General features: G+C 45.7%; 1 protein-coding gene across 2 annotated transcripts in view; it reads left to right on the forward strand.

Moving 5' to 3' along the window:
* LOC146799884 (uncharacterized) overlaps window positions 1-13,903 on the forward strand; it is a 58,893-nt gene that overhangs the window by 15,108 nt on the left and 29,882 nt on the right. For both annotated transcript variants that reach the window (XM_085620815.1, XM_085620816.1), the window contains exon 2: window positions 4,524-4,635. In XM_085620815.1, coding sequence (XP_085476941.1) covers window positions 4,560-4,635 — 76 coding nt within the window. In that variant the 5' untranslated portion in view covers window positions 4,524-4,559. The remainder of the gene's footprint in view (window positions 1-4,523; window positions 4,636-13,903) is intronic.

Below are 13,903 nucleotides of genomic sequence, written 5' to 3' on the forward strand. Positions count from 1 at the left end.
GATCTCTCAGCCTCTATCTTGGGTTTCGGTCACAATGACCCCGTGGCTGCTGGACCTCATGGCTTCCTGTATCCTGCTGGTAGAGCGTGCCAGGTGGCATATGCGGGCTCTGCAGTGGGACCTAAAGTTTCAGTGGGCACAGCATCCGGGTAATCTGTCCGATTGCGTTCAGATCTCGGAATGCACTGCACGTCAATTGCAGCGGTGGCTAAAAAACCAGTCTGGGCTCCACATCAACCTTATGGAGCTTCGGGCGATCTGTCTTGCACTGAAAGCATTCCTTCCTTCTGTCCGGGCAATAGGAGTGCAGGTGTTCACGGGCAACGCCACTGCCATGTGGTACTGCAACAAACAGGGCAGGGGTCGTGGACCCTATTTCAAGAAGCTGTCAGTTTCTGGACATGCTGGAACATCAGGGCATATCCCTGGTCGTTCAATACCTGGCAGGTTCTCTGAACACCAGGGCGGACGAACTCTGCCACGGATGCATGATGGATTACCAATGGCGTCTTTACTCTCAGGTGGCTCAAGGTCTCTTTTCAGGGGTGGGGCGAGCCTTGGTTAGATCTATTCGCCAATTCTGCGAGTTGGAATTTCCGAGGCTAGCTAGGCTGCGCTTTTTGAGTTGCGGTCTTCTATACGTCTTTCCGCCTATACCGCTTCTGCCCAGAGAGCTGAAGATCAGGCGCGACCAGGCCCAAGTCATCCTTGTGGCTCCGGATTGAGCACTAAGAGTGCTATCCCAAGCTGTTGCACATGGCCATCGATCCTCCGATCAGACTGCCGCTTCGGGAGGATCTTCTATCGCAGCAGTGGTCCTCCACCTGAACCTGTCCAGTCTCCACCTCCTTACGTGGCGATTGAGCGGCAGCAGTTGACCGCCTTCGACCTTCCTCCCAAAGTCTGTGATGTTATCTTGGCAGCCAGGCGTCCCTCCACTAAGACGGTATACGCCTGTAGATGGTACAAATTTGTGGCATGGTGCACAACTAAGGCTGTGGATCCCCCCCTTTTCGCCCCTCTTTCTGAGGTTCTCTTGTTCCTCCTTCCTCTGGCCCAGCAGGACTCTGCTCTGGGCACTCTCAAGTGCTACCTCTGAGTAAGTTCAGCCTTTCCTAGGCTTCCTGATCAGCCTTCTCTTTTCAAGTCCCCTGTTGTAAATCACTTCCTTAAGGGCATTACTCCTCTTTTTCCTCCTGTTCCCTTCGTAATTCCTCAGTAGGACTTTAACTTGGTTTTTACTTACCTTATGTGCGCTACCTTTGAGACACTTCATAACTGTCCTCTCTGACTTCTTACTTTGAAGACTGCCTTTCTGGTTGCCATCACCTCTGCTCGCAGGGTGAGTGAGCTCCAAGCTCTTTCTTCAAAAGCTTCCTTTTCCGTCTGTTCATCAGGACAAGGTTGTCCTCAGAACCAGACCTTCTTTTCTTCCCAGGTGGTTACTTCTTTCCACATTGGTCAAACCATCACTTTGCCCACCTCCTTTCCGCCTCCTCATCCTTCTAAGGCGAAAGAGAGGCTCCACCGTCTGGATCCAACACGTGCGCTTCCCTTTTATTTGGATCGCACCAAGCAATTTTGGGTGGATGATCAGCTCTTTGTTTGCTACGTGGGCTCCAAAAAAGGTCGGGCCGTGCACAAACTCACCATCTCTAGGTAGGTCTTTTTTATGCATTAAAACTTGCAACTCTTTGGCAAAGAAAGAGCCTCCAGTGGGATTGCGTGCCTATTCCACCTGGGCGATGGCAGCTACCACTGCTTTGGGACTGGAAGTCCTCCCTCAATGACATCTGTCAGGCAGCTACGTGGGCGTCTCTGCACACGTTCACAAAACACTACTGCCTGGACAGCCAAGTCCGGAGAGACGACTTCTTTGGCTGTTCTGTGCTCCAGGACTTTCTGGTGTGAACGTGGTTCGCAGACCCACCATCGTGGTTGGTATTGCTGGGGTATCTATTCTAAAGGTAAGGAATCTATAACTAATTGTCTCTTTCAGATGAACAAGTTACTTACCTTCGGTAACGATATATCTGTAAGAGACATAGATTAGTTATAGATTCCTTACCGCCCCACCCATCCTCCTTGTTTTATGAACTGACTTTCAGGGTCAGGGAATTCCTTTCAAGGCCCTTGTTTTGTGCACCAGTGGTTAGTGTCTTGCATGGCTCTGTGCTTCTGGTGTGGAATGTCGTGTAAAAACAGACGTCCGCGAGGGCGGCATCTAAGTAGCTATCGCGCCGTCATCCTGGCGACCACGACTGCAACGACGAACACGGAGCCGACTGACTCCACCTTTCGAAGCACATGGGTACTGCTGACGAAAAAATTCTCCGGATCCAGTCTGACGCCTGGGGGTAATTCTAAAGGTAAGGAATCTATAGCTAATCTATGCTCTTATAGATATATCATTACCGAAGGTAAGTAACTTGTTCGATGGTGACTGGCACAGGTTGAAGGTATTGTCTTTGGAGTTTGTTGGTTTGGTAATGTGCTGCCTTCTTGAGTGTTATGGGGTATATCAAAGGATTCCTTGAGTGTTTTTGTGCTGGAGTGATCAGGTAAGGTGGAATGTAGTGTGGATGCTTATGAAATAGCCATACCTATTAGATTTGCAATGATGTTTCATGTGTAGTAGTTATACCAATCTATTCAAACAATCGGGGTACACGCAGAGAAATCAAATTGGATGGGCATTGGGACTAGTCACTGTGTTGTTTTCATCGGTAAAGTGAGTGTAAAGTGCAATCTCTGGGGCATTAAGTAGTGTGTTCTCACATTAGGTAAGCTGCACTATGGTGATACTGTGGCATGGGGTCTTTGCTCTGTAGTAATGAATAGTAAAATTAATATTTATTAAATTTTTTGAAATACAGTGTTTTATTAAGTCACATTTATTTATTTCATCTTAAGGGAAAATAAATGAGGCCTAATAAAACATTTTATGTGGAATATGTGTACTACCAAACACACTTTAACAAGCAGAGAATGAAAAGCATGAAGATGCAGAGCATGCAAAATTAGAGAGGAGTTGAGTTTCATATTTATTGATTACCTAGGAAGTGACGTCACATATGTTTTTGTATGCATTAGATCACTAGAAATTACACAACTTGAGTGTACAGAAGCATTGGCAAAACCCAAAGGTCTGGCATTTGCTGCCAACCTTTTGATATTGCCAATGCTCATTTTGTTAACGAGTAGTTTCTTTAGGAAGACACGCGACATGAGTGGCTTGGTAGCAATGTTGAGGGAACTGGTGGTCCATCATCCAAGTAAAATGAGCATTGTCTGGGGGGAAAAAACACAATATTTTTTATGTAAAAACACACATTGCACAAATAGTCCCTGGCTCTGAAGTGGATTACTCATTGTGTGGATATGTACATTGTGTGGATATGTACATTGTGCAGGATCAGAGTGGTGGCACTCAGTCCAGATGATGGTTGATATGGGCTGACCCTGTGCCGTGGGGCAGAGAGAACGAAATGTGAATGGCCCTTGGAAGTAGCAGTGATGAAGAGGGTTGACTGCAAACCCCTGTAAGCAGCTATATGAGATATATATATATATATATATATATATATATATATATATATATAATATCTCTCTCTCCTCTCTCCATCAATGCAGGATGTGTACATGGCCAAGAACTCCGGGACTGGCATTACAGGTATTCAGATTTTATGAAGAACAAAAGGACTTAATCACCAGATTTAAAAACGTCACAATGATTCCCTATAGGCCTATGAGGGCTGGATGATTCTTTCTCTCACTTGTGCCACCCATGTCTCATGTCTTGGCCATGTTCACTTCCTTCAAGATAGGCCACAGACGGGTACCGTTGGGCACACTGTTAAGCTGTATCGTTCTTTATAATAGGCTACAATGGTGCAGTGATGGTTAGAAAAAAGCCTTTTTCAGCTGCTGTCCAGGCTCTTCTCTTCACTGGCCTCCAAGCCAGTGGACAGTGCTGACAAATGTCTTCCTAAGGGCAGGATTGGATGCAAATATACCAGGTTCTTATTTGCACCTGGGATGAGAACCAGAACAGCCAATTGGCCAGCAGAAGTCTCTTCCACTGCCAGTGGCGTCCCGCTACTCAGCTGAGCTGTGCACTGCGGCTCACAAATAAAGGTCGTGGATGGGTCTAACCATGCTATGCGATAAAGCATCGGATAAGGGAACCTTTTCTATTGAGTATTAATACTGTTTGGGTACACGCAAAAGATAGGAAATTTAGATGATGTAATTATGGCTGTGGATGGTAAAGAGCATAGCAACTTTGCAGTGTCTTCAGCATAACCACAAAAAACTGAATTGCTATTTTTTTTTTTTTTTTTTATTTAAATCTTGAGGTTGATTTTTGTTTTACATTCATGTGCTAATGACTGTGGTCTCATGGACTCATTTTTGTACATGGTTCTGAACTTACATAAAGTAAACTATGAAAAATCAACAAAACAGAACGCTGGATCCTTGTGAATATCAGATTATTTTAATGATGTTCTTTATTTATTCAGATCCCCGCTAAATTGGATAGTGCTGCATCGCCCTTTATGATGCCGAAGAAACGCCAAAAGAAGCTTCCCAGGCACTTGGTCAAAGGGGAGGAAAGCAAAATGATTCCACAGGGTAATGTTGTATTATACGTTAATGAAATTGATTTAATGTAATCTCTAATCATTTATTGGATATTATGCGTGAGTCTGTTATAAGAGATATTGGTGGACTTCAGAACCTCACATTATATTCAGCCGCACGTGCCACAGATTGTGAATAATAGGCTCACCAACCTCCATCATCACCCTTTTCCCTACTGTCCATCTCTTGTTCTTGTTTTACTTAGCCCTCGAGTTTCTACTAGCGTGACTATACATCCAGACCCTTCTACTAGCGTGACTATACATCCAGACCCTTCTACTAGCGTGACTATACATCCAGACCCTTCTACTAGCGTGACTATACATCCAGACCCTTCTACTAGCGTGACTATACATCCAGACCCTTCTACTAGCGTGACTATACATCCAGACCCTTCTACTAGCGTGACTATACATCCAGACCCTTCTACTAGCGTGACTATACATCCAGACCCTTCTACTAGCGTGACTATACATCCAGACCCTTCTACTAGCGTGACTATACATCCAGACCCTTCTACTAGCGTGACTATACATCCAGACCCTTCTACTAGCGTGACTATACATCCAGACCCTTCTACTAGCGTGACTATACATCCAGACCCTTCTACTAGCGTGAATATACATCCAGACCCTCTCTCATCTTGAATATCCTAATCATGGTACCTCTACATGGCCATCCTAAATATACATGTAATTTTAAATCCACTATTTCTTCTCTCACTCCTTTAGACCACCTCAAACATCCCACCGATGTCAATTCAATAGATTGTAGTGTTTATGGGAAGTGATTTTGCAGATAGATTGGCATTCCAATGATATTCCAGACATTAGGGATGGTGTCTGTGGATTAAAGACCATTACATGATCTTTGGCCTGATGATATCAGAGGGAGGGTTTAACTAAAGTTAAGAAAACGGGTACAAAAGTGAATGAATAATACAACTAAATGTATCATGTGGATAAAACCTTAATGACCACACATAAATTAACCAAACTGCTCCCTTGAAATATCAGAGGTGCAGCCCTCACCTACACATAGACAGACAGCTGTCATAGGCCAGACACTGGTGCCACATACTAAGTGGCTCAAATGTCCGGCAGTTTAAGGTGCCCAGGTGTAGGCTTCCTATTCCCAGGGCCAGTCGGGTTTAATGAAGTAGACCTGTTCAATGTCTGGCACAACGATCAGAATCCCATGCAGAGCCCTAAACACCTACCATCCAGTCTTGCACGTCCACACACAACTCTCATATGACCAGGCACAAAATCCTTTGCCCAGACATTGCTAGAAATGCCCTGGCACATCATTCGCATTCATAAGCAAGACCAATGCAGAGGTAAAACCATGTTCTGTTCAGATATAGACTTCATTTTCCTTTACAGCCGCACTCTGCCTGCTTCATCTTAAAATTATCTGTGCGGCCTCCACTTGCACAGGTACAATATGGATATGAATGCATCATCCTACCTTAAAAATCTCGGGGGGTGCGGGTTGATGAATATCAGGAGCAGAGAGCAGTCTGACACACACAAGTTCAGATCCGTGCCAGCTGCCACCAAATGCATCTAAGGTGCGATCCCAAACTTTATGGAACTGTCTACCTGAAGACCTCCGTCCGATAAAAGTTCTCCTACAGTTTAAAACCTACATGTTTAGCTCTATATTTAAACATTACAACTTTATGACTCATTTGTTTTCCTTAACCCTTCGTAACCTACCCATCATGTTTCTCCCTTGCCCCGGAAGTCGCTCCATTTTTCCCTCTTCCCTTTTACTTGATAACCTTCTTTGCTCAGTGTTGCAAGCTACTTCGCTGATTCCGGATTCAATGCAAGTGTTTGTTCATTGTTTTTTCATCTCACTGTTTTGTAAAGAGAGCTGATCGCTACTCTTGTGTTGGAGATCCAGATCCTCCTGGATGGCACTTCTGTAAAGCCCTCGACCGTCGCAAGTAGAGTTGTGATTTCTAAACGTGGTAAATGAACACAAATCACCGTGCAGTTATGATCTCAAGGGCACAAGATAGTCTCCATACGTTCAGATACAGCCTCAGTGCAGATGCCATTGCAGACCTCCGACACCCGCACCAGTTTTCCACGTGCTGGTAGGGCCTGAATATTTCCATGTAATCCTCCCTCAAAGCAGCCATGACCTCATGTGACAAGGGCGGTCTGTCCACACCGTAAATGCCCAGTGTAACCTCTTACAGTGCAGGTATTGCCTCAAACAGTCAATGCAGCGCCTCTCACTGCTAGTTGAGTATCATCTCCTCCTGTGTATGTTTGGCCTCCGCTTTTCTACCACTGCAAAAGAATGTGAAGAGAGTTTTCAATAAATATAATTGAAAAAAATATTTATATTCACATGACCAAAGTTTCCTGTCATTTCGAGAAATACAAATGGCCTTATTCTCTTTAAATTCTGAAATGGTGGAGAGAAAACGCCAGAATAGCTTTTTACTCTGGTATGTGTCATGGTTAAGAGATTTTAATGACCATCATAATACATTTTCATTTACATAGAAGAACATTTCTGATCTGTTATTATTTTCATAGAATACAAGTCCATTTTTTATTCTTTTTTCGAAGTTCTAAGAATTCAGAAACAAAGGGGCCGGTTTCTTCTGAGAACATGCAAAAGAGCACAAAGCGTAGAGTGTAAAAAAAAAAAAATAGTTTCAGTACAAAAAGGTCTTTCAGAGTAATAAAATGAAGCAGATTAAAAGCCTCAAGCTTAGTCACTGCACTAGCGACAATGTGTGTGAGATCTGGGACATTCAGAGGTTACTTGGAAGTGTGTATGATAGACGCTTAAGTTTACTGCTGGTGACCTGGGGCCTCAAGGCTATAGTACTCTAGTTGGATATATATGGCAGTCCAAGACTGGGAACAATAAACAGTTTGACTACTCTTGGAGCTAGTGGAGGGCTTAGAAACCAAATACTGTGTGACGCAAGGGATTACACATCATAAAGTCAATGACGAGTCAGAGCTATATCAGAGCTATATCTTTTATATAAATATAAAAAACACACAAGGTTCTGTGTCAAGGGTCAAAGACACAGAAAGGCTTGCACTCCACACTCCAATTTTAGTCTAAAGCAATTTATTGGCTAAGCGTTTCAACCCCACAGGGTCTTTTTCACAGCCTCATGGTAGGAGGCTGGCTTCGTATATGGTGCTCACTTATGTAAGTGGGCACCCTGCACCAATCCAGACAACCAGTATGGTGATTTTAGTGGTCTTAGACAACCTTAGAAAGCTCTCCAAGTGGTAACTGTGGAGAGCAGCCTTTAGGCTTAGTCCAGAAGGATTGTAAAATAGTTTGTTTTACCAATACTTAATCTTATGGTATAGGCTCAGTGAAAAAGAACCACACAGTGTAGTGATAAAAATATGAATTTATTATAAACCCTCACTAACACATTGCAATATCTCCTACCCGGAGATATAAACACAATACATACAATACTTTGATAATAGAATATGTAAGTACCACAAATACACAGTGGTTTCCAGGGGGAGACTAAACCATATACTAAAATAGTGGAATGCGAACCACGAACTAAGCCGAGACTGGACGTAGAAGAATTGGGGACCCAAGGAACCACCCAAGGTGAGCATCTAGGAACCCCACGGAGGTCGTGGGCAGAGTGGGAACACAACCGCGTGCTCAATACAAGTCAATGGGTAAGTTGTGTTGCAGTTTTAAAGAAGGACCCTTCCCAGCAGACCCGGACGAAACCCTGTGGAAGATGGAAGGATGGAGAGTCCCATTTCCCCCCCCCCCCCCCCCCCCCCCCCCCCCCATCTGTGGAAACACCAGGAACCAGGATACCTACACCAGGGAAGCTGGGTGCATAGGTTCAAAGTGACATTTGAAACTGTCGTAGACCACAATGGAAGAGGTGGATTCAGGACGAGAGGTACCGGCAAGCAGAGGGGACAGAGTCTACGACACCCGGGAGTGACCAGGAGGCACAGAAGACTAATGCCCACCGATGTCAGAGCTTTAGGTGAGTTGACGGCGGCCTTGAAGTTGCAGCTGTGCAGACCAGGTGACTATGTGGAAGAGTAGGAGCCATTCACAAGCGGTCCCACGTCGGATTTCAAGAGCCTGCGGGTCAGGGTCCCACAGGGGCATCAACAAGCCACGGCAATCAACGTAGTAATCGAAAAAGGAGCAGTGTCGGGACCAGCAAGGTCCAAGTGACTCGCCAAGAGCAGTTCAGTCAGAGCAGGCTCCGAGCAAGCAGGGGAGCCACTGGAACCAAATAAGACCTTAAGAGGACCCACAGGCTGAAGGCACAGAAGTCGCAAAAGGACCTCAAACGGCTCCTCAAAGGATGATGGCCCAGGGAGCAGAGGATGCGGTGCAGAGGATGCAGTGCAGACCAAAATCTTGGCTGCAGGAGATGCTTGAGGCTGGAGCTTCTTGAAGCCCAAAGTCTCTGGGGAAGAGAGTCAACAAGCCTTGGCAACGGCAAGTCACCTCGGTGCACAGGGGTACTGCTCCAGCAGTTCCGGCGAGGGATAGTGGCTTCAAACTTGCTATGAAGACAGTGCAGGCCTCGAGGGAGTTGCAGAACCACAATCTGTGTTGCTGAACCTTTCGAGGTCCGTAGGAGGTCAGGCACAGCAGACCGGTCAGCTTTGTTGCGGTGCCTGCAGATGGAGGGAAGCGACTACTTCATTTCAAGGGAGATTACTTTGGGTGTCTTGGATGTCCACAGGCCTGTAGAAGAACCTATATGGAGCACAGACAACGCAGAAGACTGGCAGGACAATGAGATCAGGAGCAGCAGGAGTCTTCCCAGTTGCAGTCTCTGTTCCCAAAGCAAAGTCCAAAGTGCCCAGACTGTTGAAGATGAAGTGGTTTCGGATCTGAATCTTATCCTACGACGAATCTAAGGAACCATCCACAGGTAAGCCATTAAATACCTTAAGTAAAGGGTTGGGACAATTCAGTGGACCCTCCCATAGACGGGGCTGGACAGTGGGGAGGATACTCCCATGTCATTTGTCCAGTTAAACACCAGTGGGAGCCAACGGCTCCCTAAACTGGTGCCAACTGGAGTATGCAAGGAGGCCACCAAATGTGCCCTTTAAAGCCGTCTAGTGGCGCTGGCAAGCGCCCCCACCCTGCCCCAATACACTAAGTCCTGTCTGAGAGGTGGTCACACCTCCCTGTGACAGGGAACCTATTGTCCTGCCTTACAGTACTCGAGCTTGGCTCCGCAACAGGAGGGCAGAATTGTGTCTCTGGTCGGCAGCAGCCATAGTTTGCTGTCCGGGTCTAGAAGACTGGTACTCAGAGAATTGAGGGTCTCCCGGAGGAGCTTTTACAGGACATGGAATCATACCTCCAACACCATTACAACATTTTAATACCAAATGCAACAGGGTTCGTTACAGCCATTTTAGAGTTAGCCATTGCGTAATGACACATTGCCACTCTATATATCGTAATGGCCGATACACTTACATCCCAGGATTGTAGGGGTGTTCTGCTCGTGCAGGAGCACCCTCACACTTCTAATCAAGCACCCTGCCTTCGGGATTGAAAGGCCTGCCTTAGGGGTGACTTATAGGTTTTAAGTGCAGTGACCTCAGATACAAGGAAACTTATATCTGTCATAAGTGGTGCTAGCACTAGCTTACTCAGGCAGCAATGGATGGCATAATATATGCTTTAGCCGATTGGGGGGGGGGGGGGAGGGGGACGCCTGGGTACCTTAGTACCATATGCTAGGGACCTACAAGGGTGCATCAGTAGCCAATCTGGGGTGTACTTAAGTACTCACCATGTCCAATTTAGGGAAGAAGCACAGAGACTAGGGTCCTGATTAGCAGGATCCCATGCAGACTAGTCGGAAAAACATAGCAATACCAGGCAAAGTGGGGGTTACCATGCAGAAGGATCCTACCTTCCTACACGCATACCTCAAATTCAAGTCCTGCCGCGAAGACTACACCACTACAAGAGCATAGTGTGGGACTACCGGGGCTTGGAATTTTTCATAGCCTCATTGCTGAACATCAGATCGGCATGTAAAGAGTTATAAAACTTGGTATGTTGTACTCAGAGGCCCACTGGAGGGCGATGAACATTTCAGCATACACAGCAAGTTGACTCACCTGAGAGGCCCTACCCGGGGGACTCTTAAGAACCACCCTGGACTGCATTTTACAGCATGAGGGGTCAAATCATCAGCCGCCCGCCCAGTGCCTTAAAAGCAGTGCACCGCTCCCTCGACGTGGGCCCGTCCATGCCCTTTAGAACTTGGAGGAGGCTGGGCTAACCTCTATAAAAAGGTACTGGTAAGTAATGCCTTTGTGCCACCTGCAAATGTGTCATTTGGCATCACGTACTCATTGACTTATAGACTGATTAACTGTAAGTGCCATTTGGAATGTTATATTTAGGGCTCCCGGTTTTATGGTATTTATATTTTGCCATTTCCGTCTGTATTTATCCATATTTATTTTGTGTTTTGCGTATAAACGAAGTTGTAAAACTGTACACTTCCATATCCATTTAACTGATAGACGCACACTCATACTTTGATGTCTGTCGTTTTAGCTATTTAAGCTGCCAAATATTACATAACACTACATCCAGCGGTAAATACTAGCATTATACCATAAATGTATGTTGGCATATGCCGTTATTAAAAGTAATTTCATCCTGTTTTTTAATTTCCCATGCTGTCCATCTGCTCAGCTGGTGGCCTCTAATTCATGAAAGCCAGCACGGAAAGTCACTTCAAAGAAGCACAATTTTTTGTATTTATCCACTTTTAAAAATAAGTGCAGACAGAAAACGCATTGTTTTCTGTCTGTATTTATCTGTAAAAACGGAAAACTGGAAGCCTTAGTTAATTTTTAAAATATTTTTTATTTCGAACGTGTGTTTTTTCTTTTTACTGTTACAGGTTAGTGGAAATGGTTAGTTCGATATTTGTATTAGGAGCTATAGTGTCCTTAAAAGGAGTATGGTGTAAGTAAGAAGCAACACTCATTCTTTTTCCCAAGTAGCAGTACAGTGTTTTAAACTGTTTTGGTTGTGGCAGTCTTTTTGGCGTGTTTGTAAAGTAAATTAAATGGGTAAAAAGGAAGGCTCTCGATGGAGCTGTTGGTTCCACTGTAACAAAATTAAACCCTTTAATCGGCAGCGAACAATTGTTTGATGATTAGAATTGATAATTTACTGGAGGAAGTTGAAGAAATTTTAAATCGTACTGTCTCATCTGCCTCCACTATACCCTCATTCCCAGCTCCGAGTATAGACGCTAGATGCATTTCGAATTTCTTTGAGAAAATAAAGGTACCCGTCTGAGCCCCGCACCCAGCCCTCTCCTTCCATCACTGAATCACGGGGACAAAACTGTGAAACACCAGCGCCACCATCTGGTGACTCCCTCTTCACCTGGGTATTAGCAGAGGCTGCCTTACACCGTTGCCTGTGGCCCTAGGGAACACATTCCAGCTGGGCAGGGGCCCGTCTTGGGTGACCCGATTACTTGGCGCCCACCGGACGTGCTATTGGGCCAGGCCGCCCGCTATTGCAGTGGCCCATGGAAACTACTTGACATAGTGCCCGTGCCCTGCTTGATGCAACTGATGCATGGACTCTTCGGACTTTGATAACTGAGACCACTGATACTCCTTGATCGGGGTGTGGTCCCACTGTGGACAGACGTACCTTTGTGGATGCCAGCCGGCGAGCACAGACCTGCCCACTGGATTCTTATCCTCCGACAGAATTTCCCCACGTACCTATGAAACCTTCCAGCAGCTATCCTCCAACGTTGTGTTCGTGTCTTGATGACCTCCAGTCATGAAGGTCGAAACGCCATTGACCTATATTTAAGTAAATGTAAATGTATGTATGTGTTTTTTGTAAAGCGCACTGCTGCCGAGGTGTCGTGGCGCTGTAGACCGCTGGGGAACCCGTCCTGGCTATCCCTGTGAGATGGTCCTCATGGGTATCTCCAAGGTGAAACCAGGCATCCCCGGCGAATGTGGGGGGCCGTTGTGGAGATGAGGCAAGCTAATGCCCAGAGTTGCAGAGTGTGATCCCTGGTTAGAGTAGGCACCGAGGCGAGAATTATCGAGTCCGCTGGCCCTGGTCCAAGACTCTGCCGCGTCGGGAATTGAACCCTGGTCCCGGGCCGTCCTCTGCTTCCGGGTCTGCTGCCTCTAACCAGTGAGCCACACTACTCCACTAAGGCCAAAGTAACAATCCTATCTACTATTGGCCAAGGCTTCATCCTCGACCTGCCCAAACGGATGCACACCACCCCACACCTTAGGAATCTCCACTGGCTCCCCATCGGAGGCCGATCCTTTTCCTGCTTCGCCCCAAAGTCCTGGAACAGCCTTACCCTCCACCTCTGGACATCACCCTGGCTGGTTGATTTCAGGAGAAGACTTAAGACCTGGATTTTCGGCTGAGCGCCGCAACCCAGCACCTGATTACCCTCACAGGTGATTAGTAGCGTTTTACAAATGACTGGCTGAATACCAACTGATTGGAAGACACATAGCTCAGAATAGTAAAAAATGTGTTGTTACTAATTGGATTTTGCTGCATTTGTGACTTCCAAATGTAAGCCTGTGTGTAAGAAAGAGGACATTTTGAAAAATGCCCTCTAAATGGTATGCTAGTACAGGTTACAGGCTAGTACAAATAACCAGTGCTGCTTAACTCCACATCTTGTGCCCATTTCAGAAATACATAGGTTTGATTGATAAACATTTTTCACTGTACATAGATTACCGTATGAATTGGTTTATACTCTGTACATAATGAAAAACCATTGTACAGAGCAGCTCATTTGTTGACTGGGTACCTTGGTTTTTTAGAGAACCTACAAACATTATATATCCTCTCGATCAGAAGCATCTAGCAGACGTAACAGAATATTACTTTTGTAAAGCGAACATTGTGACAAAAAGTTAGATGAAAATGTTGCCACAAATGGCATTTTTTCACTACTCCTTTTCAATATTTCAAAAGTCAGTTGAGAGCACCAAAAATAGGAAAAATGGCCAACATCTTTGAAAAATGCCAAAACTGTGGTTCCAGCTCTGCATGTTCCTGAAAGCTGTTTGTTGAGACAGTGCTCACTCCCCCCCCCCCCCCCCCCCCCAATTTTCCTCCCAAAACTCAAGAGATTGCTATACGTTGCCTATTTTTTCAGTCCAACTCCGCTTCAGGGGAATCCTCAACCCCTAGGTACCTTAAGAATCCC

The sequence above is a fragment of the Triturus cristatus genome, chromosome 8, assembly GCF_964204655.1.
Source record: "Triturus cristatus chromosome 8, aTriCri1.1, whole genome shotgun sequence".
Classification (NCBI taxonomy): domain Eukaryota; kingdom Metazoa; phylum Chordata; class Amphibia; order Caudata; family Salamandridae; genus Triturus; species Triturus cristatus.